This window comes from Carcharhinus amblyrhynchos, chromosome 10, assembly GCF_965287045.1.
Source record: "Carcharhinus amblyrhynchos chromosome 10, sCarAmb.v2.hapA, whole genome shotgun sequence".
In the NCBI taxonomy this organism is placed as follows: Eukaryota; Metazoa; Chordata; class Chondrichthyes; order Carcharhiniformes; family Carcharhinidae; genus Carcharhinus; species Carcharhinus amblyrhynchos.
The window spans coordinates 70,964,119-70,986,740 of NC_137333.1; the positions used below are offsets into that span (position 1 = coordinate 70,964,119).

Consider the following 22,622-nt stretch of genomic DNA (forward strand, 5'->3'; position numbering starts at 1 on the left):
GCTGCTTATGCAGTCTGGCGTGCAAATAGCCCCGTGTTGTAGCTTCACCATGTTGACACCTCATTTCTATATATACCAATTGTTGCTCCTCATGTCCTCCTGCATCTTCATTGAACTAGGGTTGAATTCCTGCCCTGGTAGCAATGGCAAAGTGAGAAACGTACTGGGCCAATACAATTCTGCAGTTGCTAATGGACCACAGCGCCTCATGGATGCAAAATCTTGAGCTGCCAGATCATTTCAAAATCTAGCCCATTTAGCATGGTGGTAGTGCCAGACAACACAATGAAGGGTACCCCCAATGTGGATAACCTACTACTGCTCCTATCAAAAAAACGAAACCAATTGAAACGTGTGTTCTTTTGAGCTTTTATGTTTGTTATGTCTTTTGCAAGCTTATAAAATATGTATGCTTTCTGCCATTAAAAGCTCTTAAAATTCAATGAATTAAAACAACTTGAAAATAACATGCAATAAAATACTTCAACAACATATGCAATCTTACTCAAGTCAGGTCCTATATATCACACAATAATGCAATGTCATTTTCAAGGAATAACAATGACTGATCACAGAGATAATCTGATTGTTTAAGTAAACTGAAATACACTTTACAATGAATCATTGCATGCCAAAGATTGCATTAGCTAAATAGGATATTTAGAAACAGCAAGTCACCACTTTGGACCTTGGCAGAGAATTGACTTTAAATATCATGGCTTTCACAACAGCACAAAAATCAGAGACCACTAGTGCTCTAGGTCTTGGATTTCATTTGGCATCACTTTTGGCATTACCTTGCTGCTTCTTCCTTCATATCTAATTATTATTTGCAGCCATCTGTTATTTTTATGTGAACCAGGCTGCAGTGAGCAGCAGATTTCAGAAAATAAAAACCAAAATATGTAAAATGCATTACACCCATTAGGTACTGATGAAGGCTGTCATCCTTTGCCTCCTCCTCAGCAGTGTATCTGCTCAGTGTTGTGAATTCAACTGCAAATAAAGTCCCCACAAACTATACTTCCCATTTGTTCGTGGGCAGAAATCTCAATATATTAAACCACCTGATGGTTGACTTATTGCTGTGGGAAAGCAGAAACATAGACAATGGAAGTAAGAGTAGGCTTTGTGGCCCCTCTAGCCTGCTCTGCCATTCAGTAAAATCATGACTAATTAGATACTTCATTACCTTTTACACACACTATGTTAATCAGGATCCTATCAATCTGTAACTTTAAACATTCTGAGTTTCCACAGCCCTCTGGAATACAGAATTTCAAAGATTCATAAATGTCTGTGTAAAGAAATTTCTCCTCATCTCAATCCTAAGTACCCTACATCTCCCTTATGGTGAAATTGTATCCCCTGCTTCTAGACTCCCCAACCAAGGCAAACATCTTGCTTGCACCTGCCCTGTCTATTCCTTTAAGGATTCTGTGTGTTTCAATGAGATCACCTCTCATTCTTTGAAATTTTAGAGAAAAAAGGCCCAGTTTGCTCAATCTCTCTTATAAGACAGTCCTGCCGTCCCTGAAACTGATAAACCTTTGTTGCATTCTCTCTAGCAATCAAGAGGTAAGGGGACCAAAACGGCACACGTACTCCAGGTGCAGTTTAACCAAGCTTCTATGCAATTGAAGCAAGACATCACTCCTCCTATTCTCAAATCCTCTTGCAATAAAGGTAAACATTCCATTAGCCTTCCTAATAGCTTACTGCACCTGCATGTTAGCCTTCAGTGACTTATGGAAAAGAACACTTAAGTCCCTTTGAACATCTACACTTTGTAATTTCTTTCTATTTAGGACATACTCTGCACATCTGTTTCTTCTACTAAAATGGATTATTTCACATTTTTCCACATTATATTCCATCTGCCATGTTTTTGCTACTGACCATCTCTGTCCAAATCCTCCTATAGCTGCTTTAACATCTTCTTTACAACACACATTCCTTTAGCTTTGCTGTCTCAGTGCCAGGTTCAATTCCAGCCTTGGGTGACTTGTGGAGTTTGCACGTTCTCCCACTATCTGCAGGGGTTTCTTCCGACAGTCCAAAGATATGGAAGTTAGATGGACTAGCCATGCTAAGTTGCCCCTTAGTGTCCAAAGATGTGTAAATAAGATGGATTAGCCATGGTAAATGCTTGGGGTTATGGGGTTAAGGCAGGGGGACCTGGCCTGGGTAAGGTGCTCTTTCAGAGAGTTGGTGGGCCATGGATTCTTAAATGAAGAAATTAAGAATACCTGAAGTTCATCTTCAAACCATCTGCCTAGGTAAGTTAAAAGTATTGTTTATCAAGACTCTCGCATTGGATTTCTTTTTCATTTAAGGTTACTCTCCATCTCAGAGAAACTGTCATTTTGGATCCCTGAATTAAACAAAATTGATATTGGATAACGCATAAAAGTAATCCAGAGATTAAATTTACATCAACGTGCTTTCTGATGGTGGTTATTAGGCGTATAGAAACTATAACATTTCTGTCACAGAGGTCATAGAAGAACTCAGCCAGTACTGAAGTCTCTCTGCTTTAATGTGTCCTGAACAACATGCAGAATCAAACAAATTTGCAATCTCCATTAATTCCCCTGTGAGTTGTTTTCTGGCTGATCCTGCAGCCCTCACATAGAACAAAAAAAATTCCCAAACTGTGAGGAGTGATTAAAAGCATTAATAAGACTTATGTAATTTTCAGAGGTGAAAGTGACAATGAGAGAAAATATCTCAGACTCAACATACATTCTTTTAAGAATTATCACTGAATACTCATCAGTTCCAGCAACAAAATATGTATTGGTAAATGGTAAGATGTCAGTCCTGACCTCTGAAATATTGGAGTTCGGATCTGATGCAATTGACATTTTTATTGAAATTCAGACAACTGCAGTTTACTGTCAAATTCCCATATTTAATATTTTATATCCTATTTCTTTATTAGAAAGAACATTTTTCTGAATTTTCAAATTAGAGTCACTCAGAATCGACAAGTGTTCTCGGGCAATGCAGCACTCACGTCTTTTAAAGGATTCGCTGGGGCTGTAAAAATGGTCTTCCAATAGGACCACACAAACATGACAAAAGATAGATGGAACACCACGAGGTAGATAACTGAAACAGAGAATAGAATAAAGATTTTAAGTCAGCAAAACTTACAATGCTCTATCGCTGGCAATGCATACTTTGCAGAAGTGCAAACTATAACGAGCTTCTAGAACCACAGAAACTTACAACACATGTGGCATGTTGGTTATGCCAACTCTGCCAGAGCATTTTAAAAAATGAATCCCAATGCCCTGTGCCTCCCCTCTGAAAAAAATACCCAACTTTCCCTCAAAAATATAACATTTCCTGTGGCAAAACGTTACATGCTCAATCAACTATATAAAATAAATTCCTCCCAATGGTTACATTTATAAAGTGCATTTAACATAGGTCACCTAAAATGCTTCGGAGACTAAAAGGAAGCAAAATGAATTTATGAAAATTGAAGGATAGATTATGGACTCAAGTTTAGTTGAATAGATAGGCTTTTTTTTAGAAGCAGAGAGAGATTGCAATGTAAAGGGGTTGGGGTGGGATTTCCAAAGAGAAAGCCCAAGGTAAGAGGCAGACCAACAACAATGAAGAGAAAGGGTGCGGGTTAGCAGTGATAGAGAGAGGCAAGACACTAGAGGGATGGGAAGAGAAGCCACAGAGGAAAATATGCAAGCTGCATTTACACAGGTCAAAGTTAAATGATGCAATGATAGTCCCACAAAGCTGGACACTGGAGGAAAGGCAAAGAATAAGGATTGTGTCTAATGCTACAGATAAGTCAAGAATGACAAGGATGAATAAAACACTTGTGTGACAATCACACTTGAGTGGCTCTCCACTCAAGAAAAGTTAGTACTGACGCTAAAAGGAAAGTGGAAACTAGACTCAAGGAATTCTAAATGCATTTTGGAAAGATCAGGTGCAATTAAGATGTGACAATTTTAAAAGAAATGGAGGGTAGAAATGAGTTGGGAACTGGAGAGGACAGATAGATCAGATTTTTGAGGGGGAAGATTTGAGAGGAAGACTGATGCTATCTGAAGAAACAGACCCCTTTAAAATGCCAGCTAACATGTCCACTAATTGCCATTCCAAGGAATCTACGGTTTTTGTCTCCTTATTTAAATTGGGATATGTTTCCATGGAGGCAGTTCAGAGAAGGTTCACTCAGCTTATTCTTGGCACGATGGGGCACGAGGAAAAGTTGATCAGATTGAATCAATACTAATTGGAGTTTAGAAGGCTGAAAGATACTCATATTGAAACATACAAGGTTCTGAGAGGTCTTGGCAGAAGTAGATACTGAAAAGATGTTGTATAAGCATCTAGAACTAGATGATAATCTAGAACTAAGGAGGGATATATTTACATTGAAGGCAGTTCAGAGATGGCTCACTTGGTTGGTCCTTGAGATTAAGGGATTGTTTATGTGGAAAGATTGAGCAGGTTGGGTTTATGTTAATTGAAGTTTCGAAGAAAGTGAGATAATCTTACTTAAAGTTCCAAGGAGGGTTGACAGAATGATTCTGGAAAGTTGTTCTCCCTCATGGTGGAACTTAGAACAAGAAGGCAGAGTTTCAAATGAGGATGAGGAGGAATTTCTCCTCTTAGAGAGCCATTCATCTTTAAAATTCTCTTTTCCTGGCAGCAATGGAGGCTGGGCCATTGAATATATTCAAGACTGAGTTAGAAAAATTTATGATCCACAAGAGAGCCAACAGTTATGGGGAATTAGGCAAAAAAGTGGAGTTCAGGCCACAATCAAATCAACTATGATCTTATTGAAAGGCAGAACAGGTTCATGGGCCTAATGCCAGTTTTTATGTCTACATTAATATGATGTGGAGATGCATGAATTGGACTGGGGAGGTACAGTATGAAATCTCGCAACACCAGGTTGAAGTCCAACAGGTTTATTTGGTATCACGAGCTTTCGGAGCACTGCTCCTTCATCAGGTGAGTGCACCGAGTCCCCATTTCAGCCAATTATACATACTGAATGTAATTTCAATGTGTTTTGGTCACAGCTCTCAAAGTACATAAAGTAATTTTAAGCCAAACAAGAGTGAATCTCAACAGCAGTACAGAAGAACAAAAACAAAGAGCTTACTTTTTGGTGGCTTTAGAAGCAACAACTTCTAAACCACTGATTTGTAAAGTCAAATGTCTTGGAGATGTACAATTAAAACTTGGGAAGTGACCTCTGGACTGAGGTTACATCAATTCTGCAGCAATATGTGATCTGAGTAGTTTGATTTTCTGTCAGAACTAATATTTGTGCTCTTGGCACATTTTTCTACTTCAACATTTTGCATCCACTTGCACTCCTTTGTGCACCCCTCCCTCTGAAATGTTCTCAGGTCATTTGGCTTCTTGTTTTGGTGTCATCCATGGCTTTTCATGCGAGGCAGAAGGCTGTGGATTAATTCACAAAGAGCTGCTTCCGCTGCCTCCCTTCCTATTTTGCCCAGTTTCCATTTCAGGGTGGATTCAACAATGACAACTACACATGAACAAAACAGATGTTCCAAAGTAATGCACACAATCTTTAAAAGAACTACACACATTTGCATGTCATGTCTGGCCAGGATTTTCTCCAATATCTGTACAGACCTTGTCTGATGAGGGAGTGGTCTACACAGATGAGCAATTTGGCTTATGTAGGCAAGTCTGTCCCAGTGAAAAATAGTGGGGCAATGGTTATCAAGGCATGTACTGCACTTCATGCCTTTTACCCCAGATAATTTCCACTTTCAAATCTTATGCTGTCCCAAGATCTGGAGGGGGTGATTTTTCTGGCCTTGCCAAGGCTGGTGCAAATTGCCCCAATCCCAGAAAATAGCATGCAGACTAAAAAACGGGCTTTGCCCCACCGAACAATTTATAATCGCCCTGCTTCCTTTTCTACTGGTGCAAACCATTACCGATTAGCAATTAAATGTGCTTAGCACATTCGACGCTGGGTTCTCCAGCTCCAAGGGCCTTCAAACTATTAGGCACGGTACAAGCCCAACGTGTCTCCCAGTGCACCGAGAGATCAGGGCACCCTTTCAAAGGGGCCTCTTGGCTTTGCAGCCGGGATCACCAGTCTTGTTTGGGCTCCTCCCAGAACCAGATGGAGTATGAGAGTAAGCTTGCAGGGAACATAAAAACTGACTGTAAACGTTTCTAGGTATGTTAGGAGCAAAAGATACAAGATAAATGTAGGTCCCTTATAAATCAGAAACAGAGCATGCAAGTGGCTCTATGTTTCCCATGGCGTCATGAAGCCCCATTCAAAAACCGCATAGGATTCCACTCCCTTAATGTCCAGACCATCTGTGACAATGCCAAGTGCATGCTGCAGGTGTGTGCCTGGTTCCTGGGCAACATCCATAATAGTTACATCCTTGGTCACTCTCAGATCCTGGTGGTCTTAGAGAGAAAAGCAGCTAGTGTTGGCTCCTCAGGGAGGAGGGATGCCCCCTCAGGATTTGGCTTATGCTGCCTGTGCAGAGGGACTCATTACAACTTGCACATTGATGCAGCGTACAGTCAGCTCAAAATGCTGTTCCGGTGCCTGGACCTGTCAAGGGAGCCCTCCAGTATAGCCCCCAGAAGCGTGTAGTGGTGTGCTGCGCACTCCATAATCTGGTGCTACAACAGGACGAGGAGCTGGCAGGGCAAGGAGTACACAGAAAAACTGGTTGGACTCTAACTTGGTGTTGTAAGACTTCTTACTGTGGTTAACCCAGTCCAACGCCAGCATCTCTACATCAGAGTGACGGATACACAGAAGACTGCCACATCTCCTCAGGTGAGTACGACATTGGGGAGGGTGCTGATGGCAAACCCCCGGAAGCAGCAGAGTCAAGGCCTCGAGCAAATGCTACAATCCAAATAGGGTGCAGAGCTCAGGGCACTTTGATTGCTTCTCATTTCAGGGGTGCCCAGGACTAGGGTGGGCACTTGCATGGTTCCCTCCATACAGGGTGGACTTTCTTCAATTGTGTACCGTCAGCAAAAAGTTAGCCCTGTCTGTGCTCCTTTCATGGGTAGGACATGGATGCTCCAGGATCATACCAGCATCACTGTCATGAACGTGTGAAGAAAGCTCAACCATTCAACTGGCATTCTTGCAGAAAGGCAAGGGAAGAGGTGCTGTCAGTTGGCATCCAGCATAGATCTGAAGGTTGACAGTACATACAGGAATGAAATGGGAGTGAGGCGGCTCTAGGAAGGTGCATAGTGATATTTAACACATTATATCAGGGTTTACATCAGTGGTCACTATCGCATCATGCTTATCACCTGTGCCCATAGTGTGACTATATCATCTGGACGTTCCTAACCCTACCACTTCAGCTAGATGCTTTGCCAGGATCCAGAGCTGTGGCAGAGGTTGTCAGCTGTCTGCCATGTCCTGTTGTCTGAGATAACCTTAGTGGACACCCTCTGGAGGACCAGGACCTGGAGGGCCCTGACTGCTTCCCCACAGTATGGGTGTGCCACCTTCCTGGATGTGCTGAACTGGTGATATGTCAAGTCACAGGGGTGGGGGGGAGGGAGGGAAGGAAGGATCTGATGGTCTGGATACCCCAGGGTCCCGTGGGTGGAAGGTCTTAGGCTATGCACTGGATGATCTTCTCCCTGTGGAAGTCTGGGACCCCTGGGGTTTTCCATGGGATAGAGGGGCAGTTGCAGTGAGATCCAGAAGTCCTACTGCCTGCTAACACTGACACTTGTAGATACCCACAAGTGCCACCCCATGCAGTTCATGCTCTGCACCATGCATTCATCACCCACCACGGAGTGCATGTCATGCATCAATGTTTCCACAGTGAACATCACCCTGACAGTGCAGAGTGCTGGTAACATCGCCTCAGACTGAAGGCAATGGGGTTCTTCCAGACAAAATCCAAGGTAGGATGATGAACTCCCTTCCTGGTACTTGCAACTCCATCTCTGCAGCTCCAGCAGCTGGAGGATGACTGAGTCCAGCAGCACATCATCTGTATAGGGCTGAGCTGAATCCCGGCCTCCAGCATTCCTGGGACATTCCTGCCTCCGCCTACTGTGGATCATCAGCAGTGAGGTGCTGACCATTGAGTGGCCCAGAGCCTGCATACTAATATGGTTCATCAAGGTGCAGGCTCCGGGTCACTCAGTGGACGGTGCGGGGGACAGTTGTTATGCCTCCTCTATGTTGACCTGTGATATCTCTTTCTCTGAGCTGCCTGAGCCTATTACCACCAGAGGTCAAGAGGATAGACTAGCCTGGTCGACTGATGGGTGGGGGCATTAGTGCATGTGCGGAGGTATAAGGACAGCAGAAATGTAATTCATGAATGGCTGGATTTGTTGAGAGTTCTCACTTTTGCTTCTTGTCCCCACCTTGCCTTCAGCACAGGTTCAGTCCTGCCCCTCTCCAAGCAGCTCTAGGGCTCTCTCCTCTAAGGGAGAGAGGATTTTCAACTCCTGCTGGCTGTGTCCACACCTGCCAACTGTGTTCATGGGTGTCCTGCAATGAGACAGATGGGGAGAGTGTAGGCAGGACTGGTGCCAGATCAGATGCTTGACATGGGTGACTGGGAGATGACATGAGAGGAGCCAAACTGCAGGGAGGATAAGGAAGGGTATGGGAGGGCAAGTGGTGGGATCCGTGAGTTGGCAGTGAGTGAGCTCCCATTGGAAGTGTGATGGGAGTGAGCGCGTGCACGGCAACAAACCTCTCACAAGAGGTTATTGCAGAAGGTAAGGGGGCATGGAGTTGGGGGTAGGGTGTTAGCGTGGATAGAAGATTGGTTGTCAAATAGGAGGCAGAGAGCGGGGGTTAATGGGTGCTATTTGGATTGGCGGTTGGTGACTAGTGGAGTGCCCCAGGGGTCGGTGCTGGGGCCTCAGCTATTTACCATTTATATAGATGATCTGGAGGAGGGAACCGAGTGTATGGTGTCAAAATTTGCTGATGACACCAAGATTGGTGGAACGGCAAATTGCGCGGAGGGTGTGGAGAGTCTGCAGAAGGATCTAGATAGGTTGGGCGAATGGGCCAGGAACTGGCAAATGGAATTTAATGTTGGCAAGTGCGAGGTGGTCCACTTTGGTAGGAATAATGGTAGGAAGGACTATTACTTACGTGGCGAAAAACTGCAGCAGGCGATGGTGCAGAGGGACCTCGGGGTCCTTGTGTATGAATCGCAAAAACCCAGCCTGCAGGTGTAGCAGGTGGTCAGGAAGGTGAATGGGATGCTGGCCTTCATAGCGAGGGGGATTGAATATAAAAGTAGGGAGGTCTTGCTGCAGCTGTACAGGGCATTGGTGAGGCCGCAGCTGGAGTACTGTGTGCAGTTTCGGTCGCCGCACTTACGCAAGGATATTTTGGCCTTGGACGGAGTGCAGAGGAGGCTTACTAGGCTGATACCGGAGTTGAGGGGGTTGAGCTATGAGGAGAGGCTGAATAAACTAGGCTTGTACTTGTTAGAGTTTAGAAGAATGAGGGGAGATCTCATTGAGACTTATAAAGATGATGAATGGGATGGATAGGATAGAGGTGGAGAGGCTCTTCCCGCTCAGAAAAGACAGTAGGACTAGGGGGCACAGCCTCAAGATAAAGGGGGGGGGCGGTTTAGAACGGAGTTGAGGAGGAACTTCTTCACTCAAAGGGTGGTGAATCTCTGGAATTCTCTGCCCGTTGAAGTGGTGGAGGCTGCCTCGCTAAATATTTTTAACACGCGGGTTGATGGGTTTTTGATAAGCGAGGGGATTAAGGGTTATGGAGAGAGGGCGGGAATGTGGAACTGAGCCATGACAGATCAGCCATGATCTTATTGAATGGCAGGGCAGGCTCGAAGGGCTAGATGGCCTACTCCTGTTCCTATTTCTTATGTTCTTAAATGAGAAGGGCGATTTATCTCGCTGCACCAAGGTTGTTATTCAGTGTTTTCCCTGATGCCGTAAGACCATGCAGCTGTGCAGCAAACTGGCACACAGTACCGCTGTCACCATTGCCCTTGCAGAGTTGATGACCTTACTGGCAAGCCTTCTGCCCCTTTGTGGGCAGAGTACATCCCACTTCTGCTCTACCGCATGAAATATTGTTAACTGCCTAAAGGTATAGTGCGATTTCTTACCAACGCCACCTGTGAGATACTCTAGTTTTTTCACTTAGCCAAAACATTGAAAGATTCCACCCATTATGATTGAAGTCTGACAAGTCCCCAGGACTAGATAGCTTGCATCTTATGATTTTAAAAGATTTGGCCAATGAGATAGTAAATACTTTGAAAATTATAACCAAAAATTCCCTTGATTCTGGGGCAGTTTAGCACTCAGCAAAGAAGGTCCAAGGAGCTGATTAAGAAGGGGAAAATTGAGTATGAAAATAAGCTTGCAGGAAACATAAAAACTGATTTTAAAAGTATCTATAGGTATGGGAGGGAAAAAAACAATTGGTGGGCAAACGCAAGTCCCTAACAGTAAGAAACAGAGCATGCAAGTGGCTCTATGCTTCCCATGGTGCCACACATTCACGAACTGTGAAGGATTCCACTCCCTTAATGTTCAGATCATCTGTGACAAGGCCAAATGCATACTGCAGGTGTGCGCTCAGTGCCGGGGAGTATCTACATCCTCGATTGAATCGGATTTAGAGTCGGGGAAAGTTTGATTTGATTGGAAAAAGAATGAATCTAACAACCTTTATTCAACAACGTAGGGAGAAAGAGAGCAGGAAACTATAAGCCAGTTAACCAAACAGGTCACAGGAAAAATACTGGAATCTATTATTAAGGAGGATATAGCAGGGCACTTAGAAAACCTTAATGCAATCATGCAGTCAGCATAGCTTTGTGAAAGGTAAAAATGTTTGCCTTATTGGTGCAGCTGAATTACCTGAACAGAAAAAAGCACAAAACCTGACAGGCATCATCCTCATTTCCAAAGACTGACGATAAGGACTGTCTGAGGAAACACCTGTTTCCCACACTGCTTTAAAAGCACGTCACTGACTGTAAAGATCTTTGCAATGTGTTGAGTTGTGATATGTGCCATATAAACATGTCTTTACTTTGTTTGTTGTGTGGGGATGGGTGAGATCCCACAGGACTTGTGATTGAGAACATTGTTCTCTGCCATCATGGTGTGATTCGGATGAAAACATTGAGAAACACAAGTTCATAAATGGTACAAAGATGTAAAAACATAATGTTAGATGAGGGAGAGAGACTGTAAGCAACTTGTGAATTGGCCCATACCTTACATATTATGACACAGAATATGTGGTCAAAAAAAGTCATTTGGTCCAGTGAGTCAATGCCCATGCTTACGCTCCACTCAAATCTCCCCTGTTCGTTTCCAATCAAAATCTGCCAGAGTAACTACTGTCATGCCCAGAAGATATGAAGGAAAAAATATAGATACATCCTGCTGACTTTGTAAGCTTTTTTTTAAGTGGACAAACGCTGAAGCCCAACTAGCTACAGCTCACACGAAAGGAATTTCTAGCCTTTAGAAAACGACAAGAATCTTGCTATTTCCAAAGCAAGGCAAACGCCCCCTGACTACAGAAATTAAATTCCAAGAAAACGTGCATAGACCTTTTACATTTCTCTGGCCAGTGGAGATATTACAACCGGGCAGTCAGGTCCCAGGGATGACTGTGGCTCGACAGACCATAAACATTTATTTTGTTTAGCAATGCAGAGGAACAGAATTGCACGATTGCCAATTAACTTTTAACAAATTAAAACCTTTACAGAACAAGATTAACTAGCATGCACTGCTTCTTCATCCCAACTAAACCTTTATGGAAGCACACAGATTTGTATGGATTACACAAGTGACAAAGCATATTCTAATTTCCTGAGTACACAGTCCATGTAAACCAATGAGCACATCATACTCTGAAACAAAGTGACAGATACTACTCAAAGCAAATTTTCAGTGAATTTCTCTGTCCAGTTTTAAATTGCCTGTTCTCACCTACACTGTTTTTTTAGTGCAACTTGTGTACCAGTACTGATTGCAGGACTGATTCACCCTTGCATGCTTCTCCCATTGTGAAAGTCAGCACTACTGGAAAAATGATCACCCCAGTTTCAGCCAGCTAATCTCTCTGGAGGGATACACCAGTGGACTTTTGACTCATATGAAACAATAATTCCCATTTTGTCTGTGGTCTTTGCCATGTACCTTCTTTTTCACTTATCCCCCTTTTATTGCAAACACTGTCGCTGCATTTTGAATGTGTGCAAACTAAATTAAACATTAAATTTTAGCTTATTTTGAGTTTACTGTGGGTTATTAATAGAGAATTGGATCACTCCAAATTTGAGGCGATTGGGAAAAATATACCACCACAAAAATGGGGGAAATCAAAAAAAGACCTGTTTACAGATGGATAGTGAGAGGAAAATTCCGGGCTGTTTTAAATTAAACACCCTCCTATCTGTAACATTATCTATTCTCCTCTCCCTCAAATGCTGGTCTATTTCTTTTTAAATGCATCCAAATGATTCACTTCAACTGTGGTGGCGAGTTCCAGATTCTTATTACTCTTTGGGTAAGGAAGTTTCTTCTGAATTCCTTATTTGATTTTTTGGTGACTATTTTATAACTATGCTCTTCCCCAGAAGTGAAAACTTCCTATCTGCTCTATCAAAGCCTTTCATAATTTCTAAAGAGCTCTACGGGGTCATACCTCAGCATTCTTCCTTCAAAAGAGAGAGACAGTCTGTCAATCCCATCTTGATATGTAAACTTGTGCTTTCTGGTGTAATTTTTAAAAATTTTCTCTGCACTCTCTCCAGTACTTTTATCACTTTTATAATATATTGACCAGAATTGCATACCTATTCTAAGCGTGGTCTAACCAAAGTTCAATACAGATTTAGCATAACTTTCAATTCTATCTCTACAGAAATAAAGTCATGTTTGCATTTTTGCAGCCTTGTTAATCTGCAGTGAAACTTCTAGCAATAGATGTACTCGTATTCCAAGGTTCCTTTGTAGCTCTACTCCATTTAGTCTCCCACTTCTTGCTCTCAAAATGAGTGGAGACACGCGAGGATGGTTTTCCCTTTTCCACCTCTTAACTGATTGCAACAAGATAAGTTTGTGTTTTAACCCCTTGAGTGCTGTGACTCTCGAACAGACAAGACAGGCTTTCTCATAATTTTGAGAAAAATACGCATTTACTTCTCAACACCCAACTGTATTTACAACAGCACTCACACACACATTAGAATATCACAAAAGATATAGAGTGAACGTACGTCCAAGAAGTCATGATTATGCTTGAGATTTTGAGATGGAAGCTGGGAATATCACAGATGATTCCCTTTTGGCTCATTGAAGAAATGGAGGTTGGAAGTTTCTGGTGATAAATTTAGAATAGTTTACTCCTGGCAACAGCAGGTTTTTCTCTTTACTCCAGTTGAGGAGTACTCCTAGATTCATAAGGCTGATTTTGGAGATGAGGGGGTTGGACTATGAAGAGAGACTAAATAGACTGGGTCTGTACTTGTTGAGTTTAGAAGGATGGGGGCGGGGGGGGGGGGGTGGAATCTTATAGAGACGTATAAGATAATGAAAAGGGATGGATAGGGTAGAGGTAGAGAGATTCTTTGTGCTTAGAAAGGATAGCAGGACTAGAGGGCACAGCCTCAAGTTGGGGGGGGGGGGGGGGGGGGGAGTGGTTTAGATCGGAGTTGGAGGAGGAACTTCTTCACTCAAAGGGTGGCAAATCTCTGGAATTCTCTGCCTGCTGAAGTAGTGGAGGCTACCTTGCTAAATATATTTAAGTCACGGGTAGATAGGTTTTTGACAGACAAGGGAATTGAGGAATATGGGGAGAGAGCGAGAAAGTGGAACTGATCCACTTCAGATCAGCCATGATCTTATTGAACGGCGGGGCAGGCTCGAAGAGCTAGATGGCCTACTCCTGCTCCTATTTCTCATGTTCTTATGAGGTGCAGCTAAGTCCCTGTAGTGAAGAACTGGCTTGGATCTTCAAATTGGTATCCAAATAGCTAGCCCAACTTCTTTGCCAACTCGTGGATTCTAAGCAGGGTTCTTCCTTTTCTCTGCAGAACCTCATCCCTCCTTGGCCACCTTTACTCCCGAAGAGATATTATGTTGCTCTCAAAAAACATCTTAATAAATGTTCTTATCCTAAGCATGTTTCTGCCAGGTGATCATAGGATTAGTATTCCCACAATTCACAAAAAAAGGTCCCTAACAAAGTGAGCACTAACACACAACGGGGTTAAATCTCAGCCATTTGCATCTCCCTGTGATAAAATGGGAATGAGGAAAACCATTATATGGAATTTATGGATGGGTCTTTTTCTGAATGGAGGTCAGTCACCAGTGGAGTGCCCCAGGGATCTGTTCTAGGACCCTTGCTGTTTGTCATTTTCATAAATGACCTGGATGAGGAAGTGGAAGGATGGGTAAGTAAGTTCGCTGATGACACGAAGGTCGGTGGTGTTGTGGATGGTCTGGAAGGATGGCAAAAGTTGCAGCAGGACATAAATAGGATGCAGGACTGGGTGGAGAAGTGGCAGATGGACTTCAACGCGGATAAATGCGTAGTCGTCCATTTTGGCAGAACCAACGGGATGAACGAGTACACAATCAAGGGCAGGAGTCTTGGTAGTGTTGAGGAGCAGAAGGATCTTGGGGTCCGGGTCCACAGGACTCTTAAATCGGCCTCGCAGGTGGAAGAGGTGGTCAAGAAGGCGTATGGTGTACTGGCCTTCATTAATCGAGGGATTGAGTTTAGGAGTCGGGAGGTAATGCTGCAACTTTATAAGACCCTGGTCAGGCCTCATTTGGAGTACTGTGCGCAGTTCTGGTCGCCTCACTATAGGAAAGACGTAGAAGCTATTGAAAGGGTACAGAGGAGATTTACAAGGATGTTGCCTGGACTGGGAGGCATGCCTTATGAAGTTAGGTTGAGGGAACTGGGTCTCTTTTCCCTGGAGAGACGTAGGTTGAGAGGCGACCTGATAGAGGTTTATAAAATGTTGAGAGGAATAGATAGGGTGGATTCTCAGAGGCTATTTCCCCGGGTTGAAATGGTCGCTACGAGAGGACACAGGTTTAAGGTGCGGGGAGGAAAGTACAGAAGTGATGTTAGGGGTAAGTTTTTCACTCAGAGGGTGGTGAGTGAATGGAATCGGCTGCCGTCAGAGGTGGTGGAGGCGAACTTGCTGGGGTCTTTTAAAAGACTTCTGGATGAGTATATGGGGTTTTATGGGATTGGGGGTTATAGATAGGTGTTGATGTGATCGGCGCAACTCGTGGGCCGAAGGGCCTGTTTGTGCTGTAGTGTTCTATGTTTAATTTTTCAGCCACTAAGCCGATGGGGTCATGGTGTATTGGCTTCTGTAAGTATCTAGACAACAGCAATTAAGTCCAGAGGAAAGTTCTGTTGGATTTTAAATGTCAAAAATGTTGCAAAAAGTAACTTACATGCCCTAACCAGACAAGCAGGCCAACGTCCAGCCTTGGGCATTTTTCATGTATAAATTGGCAGACAAGGAGGAAGGTTGCCTGAACCTTTCAATTCCCTCCTGTTACAATGCAAATTGTCCATTCTCCATGTTGTTTTTGAAGTATTTATTTGTCATATATCCGCAGGTACAGCTGCATTGGCATGATAGTTGTCTTGAACCTATTTGCCAATTATTTGCCCAAGTCTATTAATATCCTTCAATTTGTTGCAGCCATCCTTCATATTGACTGCCCCCTATTTTTTGTCATCCACAAATATAGAAATTGTGTTTCGATTCCAAAATATTATGAATTGTGAACTACAGCGTACCAGCACTGATCTTTGTGGAACACCTTTCCCACTCCTTGAATAATTATTCGTTGCTTTCACTCACCCCCTCAATGCCTCACCCACGAAACAAAAATTTATTTTATTTTTTCCTCCCTCAAACCCCTCTCCAAAAATAAAACAGAATCTGATCCAGCAACAGATGCAGACCCTCCCCCCCAAAACAAAACTCTCCAACACACACACCACTTGGATATCCACCCCAACACCCGAAAACACATAAATACCCGACCAGCAGCCCCCTCCTTCGAGCACGCATCACCTCAACGGCTACGTCCCCCCTGCCAACTACATAAAACACAACAGAAGCAGACCATCACACACTAAGGTCCAGGAGGCAAGACAACAAGCCACAGGATAAAGGCAAGGCAAGGCATCACGGCGAGCAACAAGGGTTGGACGTGAGCTGAAAGAAAAGTGGCAGAGCATTAAGAAAAGGGGGTATGTCCTTTCTCTTCCTGCCCCAAAAATCTCTGCTTTGACTTGAAGTCAACTGGAAATCCATTCTGCCACTGATCCTCTGACTCCATAATCTCTGATCTTATTCATTAATCTATTATGTGGCACCTTACTGTAGGCCTTTTGAAAGTTCAGATAAATTACATCTGCTGTATTATCATATACTTTGTCTATTATTTCCTTGAAAAATTCAATAAGGTTGGTCAAGCGAGGTTTTCCCTTCTGAAATCCATACTATCTATTCATACTTTTTTCATTTCTAGATATTTGTCTGTGCTCTCATTTAGTAAGGATTGCATTATTTTTCCTACTAATAATCTTAATTTGACTGGGTATATATTCTCTGAGCATGTTCTGTCTATATTTTTAAGACGCGGGTTGATGGGTTTTTGATAAGAGAGGGGATTAAGGGTTATGGGGAGAGGGCGGGAAAGTGGAACTGAGCAGCGACAGATCAGCCATGATCTTATTGAATGGCGGGGGAGGTTTGAAGGGCTAGATGGCCTACTCCTGCTCCTATTTCTTATGTTGTGTTATGTTATCTGCCAATCCCAGCACTATACCTTTTTCTAACAAGCAATTAAATAGTAGCATTGTCTTTTCTATCACTTCCCTCGATTCTGGCAGGTGACTATACCGACAAGTGCAGTTGCTTGGCACATAGCTGGAAGCAATAATCAACATGTATAAAATATGTAGGCCCAGCTCAAAGCTGCTGGGTGGGAAAGGAATTGGTGTACTATAGCGCAGGAATCACTGAATGCTGTGAGGTTATGTTTATTTTATTTCTTTCAAACAGTTACAAAGCCAATGCTCAGAGTGGACAGGGAACGCCCTTAATCCATTGCCTTACTTCCTCCAAAAACCAATTCAAATTTAATCCAATTCAGTCTTCTCAAATGGGACATATTGGATCTAAGCTGACAAGAACAGCATTACACCCGATCTCATGGTTGATTTTGCATTTGATCTTAGTCTATAGGTCGAGGGGTGCTGGTGAGGCTATTGAAAAGTAATGGAGTGTTCAAACGTAATGCTAAGATAATGAAGTACAAGACTAGATTTGTACAAAGCCTTGGTCAGGTCTCATTCTGATCACAATGTCCACTGAGTGTACCTTCACATGGGTGATTCTTAGGCCCTGAAAAATGCTCAGAAAAGAGCCATTAGATTTAGACTTATTTTTAAGTGTCTGCAGTTAAAGTAAAGTAATCTTAGGAGGAAATTTGACTGAGGTAAGATATTGAAAAGATTAAAAATCAGCGATGGTTTTGTGCACTAGAAATGTTTGAGAGAATCAGGGAACACAATTACATGTTACTTAACCATAAAACTAGGTTATTTAGGTGGTGTTTCTTTTCACGCAGAATTATTAACTATTAGGACAAATTGCCAGCACGTGTGAGTGTTTATTTATTGCAAGCATTCAAAAGTGAGTTAGATGCATTCCTGAGAAACTGAACATACAGAAAGTAGGTAGGTACTAAAACCTTTCAATCACCAACATCTCTGGGAACTTGGGGGTCAGAAAAAAAGCGTGGCTAAGAAGACTGGGTAATGGAAAGTAAAAGTCACACCACAACAATATAAAACAATTTTAGCTTGAAGGACAGGTTTATCTTTTCCAGTTCCTAACTTTCATATATTTGACTGGTTTAGTGAAGACTACATAGGATGGTTGAAAATAGAATATGGAATTTCCATCATCAAATATTATTCACATTTGATTCAGATTTCACCAATGTGCTTACACCCCATACTATTCAATATGCGTCATTTAGTACAGCAACCTTTTAAAATAATTTAATGATTTCTTGTTCAATTACTGTCGACAGAAAATTCCACATTCTAAGCATATCTTTCAAAATTTCCTATTAATTTTTTTAAAATTCTTTATGCATACTTTGGAGTGAATTGACATTGCCGGCAAAACCAGCATGTATTTATTGATCTTGAGAAAGTAGTGAGAAGCTGTCTTCTTGAAGCACTGCATGTGGTGGGTGAAGGTACATCCATGGTGCTGTTAGGAAGGGATGTCCAGCACTCTGATCCAGCGACAGTGAGAAAATGGCGATATAGTTTCCAGTCAGAATGGTGCGTGACTTGCAAGACAACTTTCAGGTGCTAGTATTTACATACTCCTGCCATTCTCATCCTTCATGATGGTCAAGGTCATAGGTTTAGGAGATGCTGTCACAGAAGGCGAATTGCTGCTGTGCACCGCGTAGCTTGTACACTGTAGCTATGTTAAACCAGTAGTGGAATGTTTATGGTGCTGAAGCGAGTGTTGATCAAACAAGTTGCCTTTTCCTGGTTGGTAGCATGCTTCCTACTCTTACCGAAGGCCTGTGCAGCACACAACCTCATCACCAACACAACCTTCCGTCTGCCTACCTGTAACAAGACCTCCTGGATGCACCCCCGCATTGGCATCTTATCGATTGTGTCACTGTCAGGAGAAAAGACAGGCAGGATGTCAGAGTAACCAAGGCCATGTGTGGTGCTGACTGCTAGACAGATCACAGGCTCATTGTCTCCAAAATAAGGCTCCGCATCAGACCCAAGAGGCAACCACAAAGAAGCAAGGTTATGAAAAGAATCAATGCGGCCAAGCTAAAGAACACCAGATAACTTCAGCACTGGGTGAAGACTTAGAAATCAAACCTCGCAGGCAGCACTGAGGACGACTTGGAATGCTTCAGGGATGCTATCCATACATCTGCATTGAAGATGCTCAGGCCCTCCACCCACAAGATTGGTTTGATGAGAACGATGAGGAGATACAGGCTCTACTTGTTGAAAAGCACCGTCTTTATCAGGCCTGTCAGAACGACCCATCTTCAGCTGCCAAGAAAAATGCTTTTACTAGTGCTCACAGAACAGTCCAGAATAAACTGCGTAAAATGCAGGATGCCTGGCTGAGCACCAAGGCAGATGAAGTACAGGGATATGCTGACAGAAACAAGTTGAAATGCTTCTGTGAAGCCCTCAACACTCCCTATGGACCTCAATCTCTTGGGAGTTCTCCCCTCCTGAGTACAGATGGTACAACTCTCATTACAGAGAAGGCTCAGATCCTGCTGAGATGGGCTGAACACTTTGAAGCTGTCCTTAACCGACCGTCATCTATTATTAACGATGAGGCAATAGACAGGATTCCCCAAGTTGATATCAACAGCGCCATGGATGAACCACCGGTAGTAGCCGAGGTCACGAAAGCTGTCAGCCAACTATCCAGTGGCAAAACCCCAGGGGCAGATGCCATTCCCGCAGAGATCTATAAAGCTGCTGGTCCTGCACTTAGAAGCTCACCGAGTTGTTCCAGTCCTTTTGGAAGCTAGGATCCATTCCTCAGGAACTTAAAGATGCTTCCATCATACACCTCTACAAGAGGAAGGCCAATCGGCAAGTATGCGACAACCACCAAGGAATCTCGCTGCTCTCCATCACAGGAAAAACTCTTGCAAAAGTCCTGCTTAGTCATTTGGTCACTCATCTGGAGCTGGGCCTGCTTCCAGAGTCACAGTGTGGCTTCCGCAAAGGTCATGGGACTACTGACATGATTTTTGCTGTGCGCCAACTTCAGAAGTGTCAGGAGCAGAATCGCGAGCTCTACACAACCTTTGACATGATCCTCCACAGGCCTTGTTGGCTTACAGTATCAAAGGCTTTTGTGAGGTCAAAGTTCAGCTGCTGCCCGCCCCCCCCCCCCCCCCCCAAATTCAGATGGTACGCCAGTTCCATGATGGCATGATGGCCAGAATACTGGATGGTGGAGAATCGTCTGAGGCACTCCCAGTCATCAATGGTGTCAAACAGGGCTGTGTGCTCGCACCCACACTATTCAGCATGATGATTACTGCCATGCTGAATGATGCCTTCCAGGACAGTGTTGCTGGAATCAGCCTCAAGTACAGAATGGATGGGAAGCTTTTCAACCTGAGGAGACTTCAAGCTATTACCAAAGTGAAGGAGACTGTTCTGAGAGATTTCCTCTTTGCCGATGACTGTGCCCTGTATTCTGGCTCAAAGCCAGAGATGCAAGTCAGTATGGACAAATTTTCCACGGCTTGTGACAACTTTGGACTCACCATCAACATTAAAAAGACTGAAGTCATGCACCAGCCTGCTCCTCATGCACCATACACAGAACCCAAATCACAATCAAAGGGCAGAAACTACAGGCAGTGGACCAGTTCACTTATCTTGGCAGCACCCTCTCCCAAGCACTGACTATTGATACAGAAGTTAACTGCAGAATAGCAAAGACAAGTTCTGCTTTTGGTGAACTGTGGTCCACTGTATGGGAATACCGAGGAATCAGGCCAGCAACAAAACTGAAGGTCTACAGCGCTGTGGTACTCACTACCCTCCTGTATGCCTGTGAAACGTGGACTGTGTATCGAAGGCATGCAAGACAGCTCAATCGTTTCCACATGACTTGTCTTCGCAGAACATTACGCATCCAATGGCAAGACAAAGTATCAGACACTGAAGGTCTCTCTACAGCAAGTCTACCATCAGTCCACACACTGCTGATGAGAGCGCAGACCCAAGCAGCTCTTTTTTGGGGAACACTCTGCTAGAAAAGGCTCACATGGAGGGCAGAAGAAACATTTCAAAGACACACTCAAAGCATCCCTGAAGTCGCTTGACATCGACACGACCACCTGGGAAACGCTGGTACAAAACTGCCCTACCTGACACTGCCTCATCCACAAAGGCTGTCAAGCTCATGAAGCAAGGTGTATTGCTGAAGCACAACTTAAGCGCAAGCTGCAGAAGTCCAGAGCCACCAGCGCAACAACTACAGTGTCTACACAAGTCTGTCCAATATGTGCCAGGACATTCCATGCCCAAATTAGCCACCTTCGGACACACCGCAACCAGCCTCAAAATGACTAATGGTGTCGAGGTCCTTATCGATGATGATGGACGAACAACAACAGCATGCTTCCAAAAAGTATTGTTGAAACTCTGAAAGCTCAAGGAGTACGAAATCAAATGTTGGGGATTCCTCACGTCACTCCTGTTGGTGGGTCTATCCTCTGCATGACTAATCTGATAATACAACTACTACATCACCATGTCACTCCAAAACTAAAGAGTAAAAAAATTACCTGCGCCGTGGTTTAAGGATAACTTGGGCTTTTATTTTTGGTACTTAGTCCAGTTCCGGCTAACTGAACAATGTAACTGTGTTTTTGACTGATATTATTTCATATCACAACAAATTTCAGCAAAACGTCACCAACTTGCAACTTCATAGGAGCACCAAAAATGGCTGATGTGCAAAAATAAAAATTTATACCCAGGGGATATCAGTTGACTTTTAAGTTGAGGTTCAGAAATCTTTACTCTCCAAATGGTTCATTCTGTAATTATCATTGAATGCTAAATGGTTAAAGATTCCTTACTCTATTGTGAGCCCTCCCACTGATGACTGCAGAAAATATGCATGACAAAGTGAAATTGTTGTCACATCACAGCTAAGTTCCCTATTTATTGAATTATCCACATTCAAATGCAAAACATTTTTATTGTGTCATTTTGAGACATGAAAGCACAGATTGCCAAATATAATCCTTACCTTTTTCTCCAATGCTTTGGATGGTAACTGCAAAACAGAAAAAGAAACTGTTGAAACTTGGAAAACCAGAAGATACATCTTGCACATTAACTGAAGTTTGCATTTCAGTGAGTATAAACCATGATACCCCAATTAACACCAGTCACAACACAATATCCTAGTTGTTTTACAGCTCTACCTCCAATGGCAGTTGATTTTACAGACCATAAAATGCACAAAGTAGTATGGTTGCAATGACCTACCTAATTTATCTTGGGGTGATCTACCTAAAAGGGGAGATTTTCACTAGAGCCTCTGAAAACATTCTCACTTGGTGTTAACGCAACATGGAATGTTAACTCATGGGTTTGGAAGAGATACAGTAGACAGAGGGGAACCGGTGGATGTGGCGTTTTTTGATTTCCAGAAGGCGTTTGATAAGGTGCCTCACAAAAGGTTGCTGCAAAAGGTTAGAGTGCACGGAGTTGGAGGTAAGGTGTTAGCGTGGATAGAGGATTGTTGTTTAGTAGGAAGCAAAGAGTTGGATTCAATGGGTGCTATTCTGGCTGGCAGTTGGTGACTAGCGGAGTGCCACAGGGATCAGTGCTGGGATCTCAACCATTTACATAGATGATCTGGAGGAGGGGGCTGAGAGTAGGATAACGAAATTTGCTGATGACACGAAGATGAGTGGAAAGGTAAATTGCATGGAGGGTGTGGAAAGTC

General features: G+C 43.3%; 1 protein-coding gene across 2 annotated transcripts in view; it reads right to left on the bottom strand.

The window, feature by feature from the left end:
• The window catches only part of LOC145349056 (palmitoyltransferase ZDHHC20-B-like), a 102,944-nt gene that overhangs the window by 71,827 nt on the left and 8,495 nt on the right, over window positions 1-22,622 (bottom strand). For both annotated transcript variants that reach the window (XM_080197335.1, XM_080197333.1), the window contains exons 2-3: window positions 21,918-21,944; window positions 3,020-3,114 (exon numbers count right to left, since the gene is read on the bottom strand). In XM_080197335.1, the coding sequence (XP_080053461.1) occupies window positions 3,020-3,114; window positions 21,918-21,944 (122 nt within the window). The remainder of the gene's footprint in view (window positions 1-3,019; window positions 3,115-21,917; window positions 21,945-22,622) is intronic.